Genomic DNA, 16,428 nt, shown 5'->3' on the forward strand with positions numbered 1-16,428 from the left:
GGGTTAAATTGTCAATGATTTGATTGTAGATGGTACACTGTGCAGCTTAATGGAGTTTTTAGCATTGTGTGATTTCAAACAATGTTTTCACTGACCTGTGTTCCATTAATTCAACATGCAAAGCTCGGTGCTTTCAATAAAATTGTACATTCCCCAAAAATATAATACACACATTTTTGCAGGCAGGTTTTTCTGTTTCATGATATTTCTAACACTCATACAAATCAAAATGGGAAAATAATCAAAACACTTTATTTTAGAGGAATTGTTACCAGCCTTGTCATTTGGAAAGTTCTGGCAAACTGTCACAGAGGAACTTTTATTAATTTTTTCATATATTTTTTTTTTTAACCTTGATTTATCTAGGCAAGTCAGTTAAGAACAAAATAGCATTTACAATGACGGCCTACACCGGCCAAACCAGGACAACTGACCCACTGAGGTCACATGATAAAAACCCTCACCAGGTATGTGCCTTAGAGAGAAACCCAGAGAGTAGAGCCATATTGCGGACGTCACTGCTTTAGTTCAGTCACTACTGTAGCTCAAACCAAACTGCAGCTCAACTCCTCGAAGGGTTTTTGATACTTTCAATCGATTCCAGTGATTATTAGATTCTAACATTCCAAATCGGTGGTGTACTGTATACCGTAGCACATTCTTAAATATATCCATTCACGTTTGTTTCTAATAGTCCAGCAGCATGTTGATGTTATGTTGATCGTGTTTGTGTTTGCCCAGGCTGAAGATGCGTACCCAGTGGATGAGGAGAACCAGGGGAACACCCTGGTGTCTGTGGCGCCTCTCAACCCCCTTGAGACCCGGGAGAAGCCCGCTAACGGGGATTCCCAAGAGGCCGCCAAGACCCAGCCCCCTCCCACCAACGGCCACTCCACCGCCAACTTGGCAGACACAGAGCTGTGAAGACCCCACTAGAACCCCTGGAGAAGAATGAAACTTACCCCTCTATCCCTCCAACACCAACCCTTCCCCTCAGAACACAGCAGAACTCCAGCGACCCCCATCCTACAGTGGACATCAAGGACAAAAACTGCCCCTCATAACCCCAATACCCCCCCCATAAACACTCCTTCAGACTCTCCATGTCCCCCACTTCGGCTACATACAACTCCATGGTAAAGACAGATAAGATTGATGATAAGGCTTGATACTAATGTGAATGATGATGATGATGATGATAATAATGAGGCAGAGGGCTGTATCCCTGTCCCTTGGATGCTTTCGTCATTCAGGCCTGGAGGTTGGGCCGAGGCAGGACTGGGTGGGGAGGGTTTTACGTTGTTAATCACCACTGGCTCCAAGACGGCGGCTGGGGTCCCATCAACCACGCCATGTGCCCTGCCTGCACGTCATCAGGTTTAAAGCTTCCTTCCAAAAGTCCGTTAACCATAAATAGAAGCAAAGCTTCACGTTCAATTCAAATTGGTCCTTAGACCTTAGTTGATCGCAAAAAAATAGCAAAAAAAAAGTAACATCCTTAAATCTGTTTACAAAGTTCTGAGTGGAATAAAGGAACGCTCTTAGCTTGTTTGTTCATCTTTGTGCATGCTTGTGTGTTTGTGCTTGTTTTTTTATGTATGGGTGTGTATTTGAGCTAGCAATTTTGTGTGTGCAAGACTGTCTGCGTGCGTGTTTTTGTGTATGTACACCAGCTATACATTTTTTTTTCTTCTCAATTTTGTAAAATGAGTAGACAAGGTGATGGTTTAGGGAGTTAGGTCCCCAGTAGTGGTGAGGAGAGGGGTCCTCTTTTGGCGCTTAATCTCACTGCCAATCTGTAGGAGACGAAGCAGGAAATAGTCTCCCCTTCATTACTGCAAGCTGAACCCAGATCAGCCAATGGTCTGACAGGAGGTAGAAAAAGAAGATCCACACCGTGTCACCATGGCAACTGCTGAAAACCACCCCAGACTGATTTGTATAATGTCTGGGTCACAGTGTAGTGTGTATATAACGAGGTCAGGTGTGCCAATCCTTTCAAATAAGTCAGTATTATGATATTTTCAATACCTTTTGTAATGGTATCGAATTAGACACTTAATACATACAGTATTATATTGAACAATGTTATATAATATGCTTCTGTTTTATGTTTTTGTGACTCTTGTGTACTCACACTTGCTTTGTTCATTTTCACCAGCTTGCCATGCAGACATTCTGTATAGGAAGGAGTGATCATACACAGACATAATTTTCAGCAGCTTGCCATGCAGACATTCTGTATAGGAAGGAGTGATCATACACAGAAATCATTTTCACCAGCTTGCCATGCAGACATTCTGTATAGGAAGGAGTGATCATACACAGAAATCATTTTCACCAGCTTGCCATGCAGACATTCTGTATAGGAAGGAGTGATCATACACAGAAATCATTTTCACCAGCTTGCCATGCAGACATTCTGTATAGGAAGGAGTGATCATACACATAAAGTACTTGTAGCTTCTTTTCATTTTTCATTTTATGTCATATGAATTCTGAGGTTAAGGTATTGTTTGGGTCTCTTTTAATGTGTCTGAAACATGTCTTTAGCCTAGTTGCCCGTATACGCAGGTAGCCTAGTGATGAGAGTGTTGGACCAGTAACCGAAAGTTTGCTAGATCGAATCCCCGAGCTGACAAGGTAAAAAAATCTGTCGTTCTGCCCCTGAACAAGGCAGTTTAGCCACTGTTCCTAGGCAGTCATTGTAAATAAGAAATTTGTTCTTAACCGAGTGGCCTAGTTAAAAAATATACATGTTGCGCAAATGCTTGGCAATACATTTTAGCAGAACTGCATTTAAAACACAGCCCAATCTATTGTTTAAAAGTACACTCAGCATGCATAGCAGGGTGATTTCTTGTTTATAGACCTCTACAAGTAGATGAATTCATATAGTCTACCCTTAAAATCAGGAACTAAGAGGAATGTTACAATTTCCATTATGCATAACATTACATCACTGTTTTTGTTTTATCTAACTGGAGGAATTTGCCATTTAAAAAAACAAACATTTGAGCACATAAGTGTTACCTTTAATTTCTACTTTTCAGAAATGTTCTATATTTTTAACATCCCAAAATTACTGTTAATTCTACTAGCATCATACATTTCAAGAATGGAAATTGGAAAATAAAATAATGTTTTTATAAAGTTGACATTTTGATATAATTCGCAGTGTAAAGAAAAGTTGTAGGCCTCTTAACCATAACTACATGTATCCACTGGTTACCCCCAGTTGCCTTCACTCGGTCTGTCGTCTGCTGTGTTGGAGGGAATGTTGTTGTCTGCTGTGTTGGAGGGAATGTTGTCGTCTGCTGAGTTGGAGGGAATGTTGTCATCTGCTGTGTTGGAGGGAATGTTGTCGTCTGCTGTGTTGGAGGGAATGTTGTCGTCTGCAGTGTTGTTGTCTGCAGTGTTGGAGGGAATGTTGTCGTCTGCTGTGTTGGAGGGAATGTTGTCGTCTGCTGTGTTGGGAGGGAATGTTGTTGTCTGCTGTGTCGAAGTGAATATACAGTCGTGGCCAAAAGTTTTGAGAATGACAAATATTAATAATGACAAACTGCTGCCTCAGTTTGTATGATGGCTATTTACATATACTCCAGAATGTTATGAAGAGTGATCAGATGAATTGCAATTCATTTCAGTCCCTCTTTGCCATGCAAATGAACTAAATCCCCCAAAAAACATTTCCACTGCATTTCAGCCCTGCCACAAAAAGGACCAGCTGACATGTCAGTGATTCTCTCGTTAACACAGGTGTGAGTGTTGACGAGGACAAGGCTGGAGATCACACTGCCATGTTCATTGAGTTTGAATAACAGACTGGAAGCTTCAAAAGGAGGGTGGTGCTTGGAATCATTGTTCTTCCTCTGTCAACCATGGTTACATGCAAGGAAACACATGCCGTCATCATTGCTTTGCACAAAAAGGGCTTCACAGGCAAGGATATTGCTGTCGGTAAGATTGCACCTAAATCAACCATTTATCGGATCATCAAGAACTTCAAGGAGAGCGGTTCAATTGTTGTGAAGAAGGCTTCACGGCCCCCAAGAAAGTCTAGAAACCGCCAGGACCGTCTCCTAAAGTTGATTCAGCTGCGGGATCGGGGCACCACCAGTACAGAGCTTGCTCAGGAACGGCAGCAGGCAGGTGTGAGGGCATCTGCACGCACAGTGAGGCGGAGACTTTGAGGATGGCCTGCTGTCAAGAAGGGCATCCAAGAAGCCACTTCTCTCCAGGAAAAACATCAGGGAATGACTGATATCCTGCAAAAGGTACAGGGATTGGACTGCTGAGGACTGGGGTAAAGTAATTTTCTCTGAATCCCCTTTCCGATTTTTTGGGGCATTCGGAAAAAAGCTTGTCCAGAGAATACAAGGTGAGCGCTACCATCAGTCCTGTGTCATGCCAATAGTAAAACATCCTGAGACCAGTCATGTGTGGGGTTGCTTCTCAGCCAAGGGATTGGGCTCACTCACTTCATTTTTTGCCTAAGAACACAGCCATGAATAAAGAATGGTACCAACACATCCTCCGAGAACAACTTCTTCCAACCATCCAGGAACAGTTTGGTGATGAACAATGCCTTTTCCAGCATGATGGAGCAACTTGGCATAAGGCAAAAGTGATAACTAAGTGGCTCGTGGAACAAAACATTGATATTTTGGGTTCAAGGCCAGGAAACTCCCCAGACCTTAATCCCATTGAGAACCTGTGGTCAAACCTCAAGAGGCGGGTGAACAAACAAAAACCCACAAATTCTGACAAGCTCCAAACATTGATTATGCAAGAATGGGCTGCCATCAGTGTGGCCCAGAAGCTAATTGAAAGCATGAAAAAGAAGGGTCAACACTGCAAATATTGACTCTTTGCATCAAATTAATGTAATGTCAATAAAAGCCTTTGACACTTATGAAATGTTTGTAATTATACTTCAGTATTCCAGAGTAACATCTGACAAAAAAATCTAAAGACCCTGAGGCAGCAGACTTTGTGAAAATTAATATTTGTGTCATTCTCAAAACTTTTGGCCACGACTGTACACAGACAAGGTTATGGCTGGGGGATTATTTATTTTTTAAAGCTCAACACCGCTGTAAATCCCATACAGCCAATAAGGTCACACAGCTGGTTTGCATAAGCAGTAGTAATGACATCACTTTCACTGTTTGGGTGGGGCAAAGAAAGCATCCCACAGCTGTCTCTCTGTGTTGGTCGTGATAACCAAGTGCCCGACAGGTTAAGATTGATAGGGAAACCGACAAGTTTATTATTTGCTGTCTCTTTATAGACAGTTGTAAGATAAGAGAGTAAAATATTGCTCAGCCCACCGTGATATCTACACACCCAAGCTATATTCAGCCTGTACTTTTGGATATAGCACTTTCTGTCAATTTATCTACACGGTTGGTCAACAGATATCTGCCACCATTTACACACCCCTCCCAGTAATCACAAGACACCCATGTGACCCCCCAACGGGAAAATATTCATCCAAGGCCGTTAGTAAGATTATGAATGTGCCCTCATACCAAGAGCCAATGTGTCACAGACACTAGACAAAAGCAAGGCAATGCCTGGGGACAGTCTAATCAACAACTCTGACTTTATACAGATATGCCTTTGTCCAGAAGAGGAGTATAAACAGTATATGACAGTAAAGAGGCAGTATTACAATCACAGTACACAGTAGGGCCATAGTTTATTAGAATGACAGTATTCTCAGGCACCATAGCTTAGAACACATAAAAGCATGAACATTCTGTCTGTAAATCCGTCTCTCTACTGTTATCTTTTGTATCATCAATAATATTGTCAGGAAAGTAATATTGTCAGGAATCTTGCTCCATATTGAGAAATTGCTGCATGATTTAAACGTGATTTCACCAAGTCATTTTTCTGTAGAGGTGAGGCAACGTTCGGAGAGAAGCCGGACATATTTTACCGGACAGATGTGTCTGGGCTTGGGTGGAGCTGAGTTTAGTATTTATTGTGTGGGAGGACCAGAGAAACCCACCCATGTGAGACAAACGAACGACTGCCCCCTCTCGCATGTTCAAGGCCGACCGCGGTACTTGCAGGCATTGTTAACAGAAAGCAGTAAATGGGAAAAAATGTCGATCTTCATTGTTCATCTTCGTGTAAATAAATAAAACATTCAAAGACAATCATGTTACCAATAGTTATTTCTAATAAACCAGATGTATGTCCTTGAACCGATTATTTAAAAATCGCACACAGAAGTAGTTATAAGGATAATTTAGTTGCTAATGGCAGCCTTCAGTACCCCGGTATGCCTTCAACGTGAGTTAACCAATGAGAGGCAGCAGCACTGAGTTAGCCTGCAACGTTACGGCCACTTCAAGCCATTCACTCCTCCCTTTCACCTTTATACCACTCCACCCTTCTAACCCGGCCCTGTGTGTGACTAGGGTAGTCAGAGATTATGAACACATCTCAACTGGCTGTTTTCATGGCGGGCGGGTCTCCCTTGGTGTAGACACAGCTGTGCGGCACGTCATGTTTTTCCTCTTCCTGCCAAGACGCGCCCCTGACACCCCATCTCCCCTCACTGATGGTAAAATAATATCCGTCAGGAATGGAGGGAGAGGGGAGAGGACAGGCCCGTAGCAGGTAAATCTGTCCCATAGGATTAGTGTCGCCAACACGTAATGGCAGAGAAGACTAATGATTCAAACTGTCAAGTAAAAATGAACTAAATCATTCCCTAATCCCACTGATATTTTTTTAGGACTATGTAATGTTATGGTAGTTACATACTACACACAGACTAAGGCATAGTTTCTCAGGGAATAGTGTGGCAGCACAAGTATGTCTCGTCCGTTCAATACTCACCAGTAGTCATTGAAGGTGGAGTCATGGCAACAACAACTGAAAATAATCATAAGAGCTCCTATTTTAGATACGGGTGTGTTCGTAAATGCAATCTAGAGTGGCAGAGTGCGCTCTGGGCATGCGTAAATTTTGTCAGATTGTCCATTCATAAATGCAGAGCGTTGTTCAGAGCGCACACTGGATGCTGTGGCAGAGGGGTAGGGTTGATCCTCACAACGGCAGTCAAGCACCCAACGCTAACGTGGGTTAGCTTGCTAGCTACTTCCATACACAATTTGTACTCGCCCTTGCAGAGCTGGTTAGGGTGTTTTCATGTTATCTAGCGCGTTGGTGACTGTAACTGCTGCTGGCAACAATTTAATTACGCCTTTTGCCGACTTCACTGACACCGGCCATATTCAATTGGTGTTGAGCGTTCGTAAATGAATCAGTTATCCTGCGCTCTGGCTCTGAAATCGGAGTAGATAGCCAGAGTGAATTTACGAAAGCACCCTACTTCTTGAAATGTATCTCAGCATCAAACACCCTCTTCATGTGCACGACGTATTGCGTTACATCCCGTGCTTATTTTTGAGCCGGATCCACCTCTCAGGTTTGGAATGTTTCGTTCCGGAACCTATTTGCCATATCCGGTATGTCTCCTGACATGAAACATAATTTTCACTGTTTCTAATCCGAGTTGCCTCCTCTGTAATTCTGATACCCCTTAAAAATATGTAGACTAATGTGAAAACGTTAATTTTCATCCTGCGCCTGATATTCTAAGAATTGTTATATTTTGGGCCAGCCCAGGTTTATGATTTGCGCAACATTGTAGCCTAGAGACCAACTCGCGGCAGTTGCTGTTGTGTGAGAGAGAAGCCTGCCTGTATCACTCACAGAACCAGAATGAGATTAACTTTCTATGATCTCTCTCCCTTTATCTACTCTGATAGACATGAACCTGCAACTCTCATCTCTCCAGCGTTGCACTTCATCATGTATTTCATTGTAGAATCATAGCCATGGGAAGAGTACTTCATCAGTTATTTCGTTGTAGAATCATAGCAATGGAAAGAGTACTTCATCAGTTATTTCATTGTAGAATCATAGCAATGGGAAGGGTACTTCATCAGTTATTTCATTGTAGAATCATAGCAATGGAAAGAGTACTTCATCAGTTATTTCATTGTAGAATCATAGCAATGGAAAGAGTACTTCATCAGTTATTTTGTTGTAGAATCATAGCCATGAGAAGGGTACTTCATCAGTTATTTCGTTGTAGAATCATAGCCATGGGAAGGGTACTTCATCAGTTATTTCATTGTAGAATCATAGCCATGAGAAGGGTACTTCATCAGTTATTTCGTTGTAGAATCATAGCCATGGGAAGGGTACTTCATCAGTTATTTCATTGTAGAATCATAGCCATGGGAAGGGTACTTCATCAGTTATTTCATTGTAGAATCATAGCCATGTGAAGGGTGCTGGACAAGTGCTGCAGCACCCCTGATAAATTGGAATACATTTGCCAAAGTTCAAATCAAAATCAAATAACATTTTATTGGTCACATACACATGTTTAGCAGAAGTTATTGCGGGTGTAGCGAAATTCTTGTGTTTCTAGCTCCAACAGTGCAACAATATCTAACAATTTCACAACAATACACACAACACACACACACTTTGGCAGTGGCTCAGGTGGTTGATGTCCTTGATGAAAATGTTGGCCTTCCTATGACATCGGGTGCTGTAGGTGTCCTGGAGGGCAGGTAGTTTCCTCCCGGTGATGCGTTGGGCACACCGCACCACCCTCTGGAGATATGCATTTGCGGGCGGTGCAGTTGCCGTACCAGGCGGTGATACAGCCCGACAGGATGCTCTCAATTGTGTATCTGTAAATGTTTGTGACTATTTCAGGTGCCAAGACAAATGTATTCTGCCTCCTGAGGTTGAAGAGGTGCTGTTGCACCGCCTTCACCACACTGTCTGTGTTGGTGGACCATTTCAGTTTGTCATTGATATGTATGCCGAGGAATTTTTCCACCTTCTCCACTGTGGTCCCGTTAATGTACTCCCTCTGCTGTTTCCTGAAGTCCACGATCATCTCCTTCATTTTGTTGGCGTTGGGTGAGAGGTTATTTTCCTGGCATCACACTCCCAGGGCCCTCACCTCCTCCCTGTAGGCTGTCTCGTCATTGTTGGTAATCAGGCCTACTACTGTTGTGTCATCTGCAAACTTGGTCATTGAGTTGGAGGCGTGCGTGGCCACGAAGTCATGGGTGAACAAGGAGTACAGGAAGGGGCTGAACACGCACCCTTGTGGGGCCCCCCATGTTGAGGAACAGCAAAGTGGAGGTGTTGTTTCCTACATTCACCACCTGGGTGTCGGCCCATCAGGATGTCTAGGACCCAGTTGCACAGGGCAGGGTTCAGACCCTGGGCCCCAAGCTTAATGATGAGCTTGGAGGGTACTATGGTGTTGAATGCTGAGTTATAGTCAATGAACAGCATTCTTCCATAGGTATTCCTCTTGTCCAGATGGAATAGGGCAGCATGCATTGCAATGCAATTGCATTGTCTGTGGACCTATTTAAAAAAAATGTATTTTCTATTTAACCTTTATTTAACTAGGCAAGTCAGTTAAGAACAAATTCTTACTTACAATGATGGCCTAGAAACAGTAGAGAAGGAGAGACCACAGTCCTTGGTAGCTGGCCGCATAGCACAGTGTTGTCCTCAAAGCGAGTGAAAAAGATGTTTAGCTTATCCGGGAGCAAGACGTCGGTGTCCGCGACGTGTCAGGTTTTCCCTTTGTAATCCGTGATGGCCTGTAGTCCCTGCCACATAAGTCTTGTCTCTGAGCCGTTGAATTGCTACTCCACTTTGTCTCTGTAATGACGTCTTGCCTGTTTGATTGCCTTACGGAGAGAATAACTACACTGTTTGTATTCTGCCATATTCCCAGTCACCTTGCCATGGTAAATGCGGTGGTTCGCACTTTCAGTTTTGCGCAAATCCTGCCATCTATCCACGGTTTATGAATTGGGTATGTTTCAATATTCACAGTGGGTACAACATCTCCTATACATTTCCTGATAAACTCAGTCACCCGTATCTGTGTATTCGTCGATATTATTGTCAGAGGCTACCCGGAACATATCCCAATCCGCATGATCAAAACATTCTTGAAGCATGGATTCTGATTGGTGTTATAGAATTACTGCCGTATGTTCATAAATAAATGAAATAATTCAGAGTAAAACATCAGGGGTAGATCTATAATTTACCCACAGAGGATCAATAGCTTATTTGTTCTAAAATAGCCGAGCTATGGATTGTGTGTAGACCAATCACAAGGCATTGCCTACAGTCAGGAAAACCTGTCAGTGAACAAACAGCATGCGGCCAAAATGACATGGAATTGCATGAAATGCGTTGATTAAAGCGCCTCTACTCTAATGCGCTAGTCTAGACTCCTATTCACATGGGACAATATGCATGCAATGCTTTAATATGAAGGGGATTTTCCGGTCCCTCAGAGCTCCCAGGTCACCCCCCTCTCGCGCTCACTCTTTGTTCTGGCACCTCCAGATTTACAAATTAAGTACTGTTTACATCATGGCCACCCATGCTCAGGAGTGTCCCATTAGGAAGGAATGTTTACCAACTTCCTGTTTCTCTGGGACGGTGTTCCCTGTTGGCCTGTTGATGTTGACTCAGAGCTTATCTCTCGGCAGTGTAGACTCAACATCTGGCCTGACAGAGCAGGGCAGGATAACCTCTGGCAAGAACCCTTTCCACGGCTACAGAACATATGTCCACATAGTGTCTATCTGAGACCCTCCCCTGGTACCCTGTATGGAAATGGGAGAGGGATTTATTTTTACCTAGGAGTTGATGGAGAACTTGAAATTCTTTCTAGAGGAAATTGGTATTTCGCTGGTTATTGGATAGTGGTAATGTAGTACAACAGATAAGGATATGTTTTATCCTTTATGAACATTTTAGTTGATACATGGCACTGCTTTATGATAATAACGATTGGCTCATGAGACAAAAATGAAATCATTTAAATGGCAATGTCATTCCCTCCCTTGACTATACAATAACAGTCACCATATGGACACATCTGAACCTTTAATGACAGTAGAGATGCATATAATGATTGAAATCAATGGGGAAATCCATAGAGTTCTCTCAAGCTCCAAAAAATGTTACACTGTAGTCATGAGGCCAAACAATACGGCGTAGAACAGAATCCCAATCGGCCAATCTCAGTTTTCTAAATCCTGGAGTCAATGAGGCGGGAACAACGGCTGCTAACGTGCAGGCGGGATATCTGCAGAGTCAGGGGATTCTAGAACGGTCTGGCTGTGTTCTCACTCTGTTTAGCCCTGAGAAAGCAACCTCTCAGACCCTCAGTCTGTTTCAACAAATCTGTAGTTGCAGTGTGGAGGGCGGAGAAGAGATCAGGTTATAAAAGAGTTCTTTCATCAGGAACACAATATAGGCTGTCAGTTTGCTAGCCTAGGATCAGGTGCTTTTAGAACCGAAGGAAATGTCTCATTTTGACAGGGCCTTTCTTTTTGGGGGAAATACCATTCCAAATTGGCACAGAGAGTTTTACTGTAATGAGCTACAATATGAATCAACATCAGCATAGAGCTGTAGGAACGCTTGTATCAGCTGGCCATTGAGAAGAGAAAAGCACGTCAAGGTCTCATTTCAGAGGGGGGAAAGTAGACATACATTTCTAGGCAAGTCAGTTAAGAACAAATTCTTATTTTCAAAGACAGCCTAGGAACAGTGGGTTAACTGCCTTGTTCAGGGGCAGAACAACAGATTCTTACCTTGTCGGCTCAGGGATTTGATCTCGCAACCTTTCAGTTATTAGTCCAACACTCTAACCACTAGGCTACCTGCTGCCCCTACATCTTAACCAGAAGGTCAGCTAAGGACAAAATAACTGCAAATAGAGGTCTGATTATACACGGGGTGATGCCATGATGCCTAATATATGTGGAACTTAATCTGACCGCTACCCTGACATGGTTAACCTTTAGTTGGGAATGGGGATCAATGTGTCCAACCCAGCCCCCACCGCCTGCACCCACCCAGACATTGGACAGTTATTTTGCAGATGTTATCACAGGTGCAGCAAAATGCTTTTGTTTCTAGCTCCAATAGTACAGTAATACCTAACAGCACAAAACAATACACATTAATCCCAAAAATATAAAGAACGAGCCGTCAGAGTCCGGAATAGAAATATACTCTTGAGTGTATAAAACATTAGAAACACCTTCCTAATATTGAGTGGCACCCCTTTTCCCGCTCAGAACAGCCTCAGTTCATCGGGACATGGAATCTACAAGGTGTCGAAAAGCATTCCACAGGGACGCTGGCCCATGTTGACGCCAATGCTTCCCACAGTTGTGTCAAGTTGGCTGGGTTTCCTTTGGGTGGTGGACTATTCTTGATACACACGGGAAACCGTTGAGCGTGAAAACCTCAGCAGTGTTGCAGTTCTTGACACCCTCAAACCCGTGTGCTGGGCACCTACTACCGTACCCGGTTCAAAGGCACTTAAATCTTTTGTCTTGCCCATTCACCTTCCGAATGGCACACAATCCATGTCTCTATTGTCTCAAGGCTTAAAAATCCTTCACTTTACCTATACTGATTGAGGTGGATTTAACAAGTAATAGCAAGAAAGGACCATAGCTTTCACTTGGATTCACCTGGTCGGTGGTGAAAAGAGCAGGTGTTCCTAATGTTTGTACACTCAGAATACATGTACATGATGGCGTGTATAGACAGTATATGAATAGAAAAGGTGTGTGCAGCAGTAGTTAGGATGAGCCTTGACTAGATACAGTATATGCATAGAAAAGGTGTGTGCAGCAGTAGTTAGGATGAGCCTTGACTAGATACAGTATATGCAGTGCCTTCAGAAATGATTTATTTTGTCCACATTTTGTTGTGTTACAACTTGAATAAGATGTGCATTACTGAACTATACACACAACACCCCATAATGTCAAAGGGATTTCACCACGAGGCCAATGGTTACAGAGTTGAATGGTTGTGATATGAGAAAACTGAGGATGCACAGACAACATTGACCACATTGACGTGTGTACAGTATTCCGGATAGTAGCTCATATCCCGTTTAAGGTCTTATTCGGGATTAGCAGTTTACATGCACCTTTTATATCCTTCTCATGAGTATCATTGTATCCATGAATAAACAGAATATTCCTAATGTAATTATGGATTAAATGGAATAGTAATGGAAATATAGACAATGACAGTAGGCTTATAACTTCTCACATGTAGAGTAATATAATATTAACTCCTGCAGAATTAGGCTATGTATTTCCTGCAGTGAAATGATAAAATAATTGCTATTTTTGTCTCAGTAACAGGAATGGAGAAATATGATTGATTTATTTCAGCATGCAAATGAGTGTGTAATGTGTTGTCTTTGACACTGTTATGCAAGCAGACAGTATTTCAACCACATAAAATACAGTATGTACCTAAGACAAACTGAAGTCTTATCGGAAACGCCTTTGGTTTTCTCAGCTTTCATTTCCTTAAAACGGGTCAAACTGATGACATTTGGACATTTTGCACAGGACCAACCTTTCCACTGTTTTGGAGTTTTCTCCCTGGTCTTAAACGAAACAGACAACTTTACCGCTGTTAACTAGATTACTAATGCATTCATTCTATCGATGATGACATTATTCTGGTGAGCACTACCAAATTTATGCTTCTAGGTTAATTAACAAGTTATGACAGAAGAGAAGCTGCATGTATCAAACTATAGTTGACAAACAAATGGCCAGTAGTAAATGATAGTAAATTCATTAGAGTCGGCTAAATCATTATGGAATTATTGTGGTGGAGCGAACTGCAAATCAAATCAATCAAATCAAATATATTTATATAGCCCTTCGTACATCAGCTGATATCTCAAAGTGCTGTACAGAAACCCAGCCTAAATCCACAAACAGCAAGCAATGCATGTGTAGAAGAAATAGACATTATGGGGTGTTGTGTGTATAGTTCAGTAATACATGTTTTATTCAAGTTGTAACACAACATGTATCCTACTTTATGAAGTGATTTGCTTGACAACCAGATGAAAACATCATCACACAACAAACATGGTATGTGAAACAGCCTGTGCAGACCACAAAAACAACAGTAAACAGGATAAGATGTTTCATGCCACAGTATCCCATCTTAGATCAGCTTATCCCAAGGACCTTATCCGGGTTCCTCATAACCGGGATACAAGCTATTTTGGGTTATTGTAAACAGGATATGATGTGTATATGCGTCAAATCAAAAACAGAATACTTATCCTGAAGTATAGTATCCTGAATAATAATGGTATATTGGTGCGCATGTAAACGTGGTCTTTGTAGTTACTCCGCAATACTAATCTAAATGAAAAGAAGAAAGCCTGTACAGAATAAAAAATATTCAAAAAATGCATCCTGTTTGCAACAAGGCACTTAAGTAAAAAAATGTGGCAAAGAAATTACATTTTTGTCCTGAATAGAAGGTGTGATGTTTAGGGCAAAACCAACACAACATATTACTGAGTACCACTCTTCATATTTTCAAGCATGGTGGTGGCTGCATCATGTTATGGGTATGCTTGTCATCGGCAAGGACAAGGGAGTTTTTTTAGGATAAAAATAAACGGAATACAGCTATAAACAAAGGCAAAATCCTAGAGGAAAATCTGGTTCAGTCTGCTTTCCAACAGACATTGGGAGACGAATTCACATTTCAGCAGGACAATAACCTAAAACATAGAATCAAATCTACACTGGAGTTGCTAACCAAGACGACGTTGAATATTCCTGAGTGGCCTAGTTGCAGTTTTGACTTAAATCACCTTGAAAATCTATGGAAAGACTTGAAAATTTATGTTTAACAATGATCAACAATCAACTTGACTGAGCTTGAAGAATTTATGAAAGACTAATGGGCAAATATTGAACTATCCAGGTGTGCAAAGCTCTAAGAGACTTACCCAAAAAGTACTCACATCTGTAATTGCAGCCAAAGGTGCTTCTTATATAAATGAGACATTTCTGTATTTCCTTTTCAATGAATGTGCAAACATTTCTAAAAACATGTTTTCACTTTGTCATTATTGTGAGTAGATGGGCGAGAAAAAAATAGATTCAATCCTTTTTTAATTCAGGCTGTAACACAACAAAATATGGAATAAGTCAAGGGGTATGTATGAATAGTTTCTCAAGGCACTGTACATATAAAGTGTGTCACGCCCTGGCCATAGAGAGGCTTTTTATTCTCTATTTTGGTTAGGGCAGTGTGTGACTAAGGAGTAGGAAAACCTGGTGGACGCGGAGGACGGCTGTGACCTCCTGATCAAAGCTAAGATCCAGGTGGAGGCCAGGGTCAAAGAAATTATGGAGAGGCTGGAGGACGAGGAGGGGATGAACGCCTGCGTGCTCGCCAAGAAACGCAAGCTAGAGGACGAGTGTGCTGAGCTGAAGAAAGACATTGATGACATAGAGATCACCATGACCAAGGTGGGAAGTTGACTTTGTTTAGGGCACATAGCCTTTAGCTTCACGGTTTGTTTTGTAGTGTTTATTGTTTTGTTCCGCGTCTTTTTAAATAAAGAGAAAATGTACGCTCATCACGCTGCACCTTGGTCTAGTTCTTTCGACGGCCTTGACAGAACTTCCCACCACCAAGGGAACAAGCAGCGTGGTAAGGAGGAGCAGCGTGTTCAGGACTCCTGGACATGGGAAGAGATCCTGGACGGGAAAGGACCCTGGAGGCAGGCTGGGGAGTATCCATGGGAGGAACTGGAAGCAGCCAAAGCTGAGAGGCGACGTTATGAGGGAACACGGCGGGCAAGGAAGCCCGAGAGGCAGCCCCCCCAAAAATGGGGAGATGGGGAGTGTGGCAGAGTCAGGTTGGAGACCTGAGCCAACTCCCCGTGCTTACCGTGGCGGGCGTCGTACTGGTCAGGCACCGTGTTATGTGGTGGAGGGCGAGGTGTCTCCAGTACGCGTTCTTAGCCTGGTGCACTACATCCCAGCTCCCCGCATCTGCCGGGCTCGTGTGAGCATCCAGCCAGGACGGATTGTGCCAGCCCTGCTCTCCAGACCTCCAGTACGTCTCTACGGCCCAGGATATCCTGCGCCGCCTCTGCGCACTGTGTCTCCAGTGCGTCTGCACAGCCCAGTGCGTCCTGTGCCTGCGCCCCGCATGTGCCGGACCAAAGTCACCATCCAGCCAGGACAGGTTGTGCAGGCTCTTAGCTCGAGACCTCCAGTGCGCCTCCACGGCCCAGTGTATCCGGTGCCTCGGCCAAGGACAAGGCCTCCTGTATGTCTCCCCAGCCTGGTGAGTCCTGTGCCTGCTCCCAGAGCCAGGCCTCCTATGTGTCTCTCCACTCCAGTGATGATCCATGGCAAGAAGCCTCCAGTGATGATCCATGGCACGAAGCCTCCAGTGATGATCCATGGCACGAAGCCTCCAGTGATGATCCATGGCAAGAAGCCTCCAGTGATGATCCATGGCACG

At 43.1% G+C, this 16,428-nt stretch overlaps 1 protein-coding gene across 3 annotated transcripts in view; it reads left to right on the forward strand.

Annotated features, from left to right (window-relative positions):
- cd34 (CD34 molecule) overlaps positions 1 to 3,156 on the forward strand; it is a 35,035-nt gene extending 31,879 nt beyond the window's left edge. For all 3 annotated transcript variants that reach the window (XM_029622401.2, XM_029622402.2, XM_065005466.1), the window contains one exon: positions 742 to 3,156. In XM_029622401.2, the coding sequence (XP_029478261.2) occupies positions 742 to 924 (183 nt within the window). In that variant the 3' untranslated portion in view covers positions 925 to 3,156. The remainder of the gene's footprint in view (positions 1 to 741) is intronic.
- Positions 3,157 to 16,428: the final 13,272 nt, after the last annotated feature.

The sequence above is a fragment of the Oncorhynchus nerka genome, linkage group LG20, assembly GCF_034236695.1.
Source record: "Oncorhynchus nerka isolate Pitt River linkage group LG20, Oner_Uvic_2.0, whole genome shotgun sequence".
Taxonomy (NCBI): Eukaryota; Metazoa; Chordata; class Actinopteri; order Salmoniformes; family Salmonidae; genus Oncorhynchus; species Oncorhynchus nerka.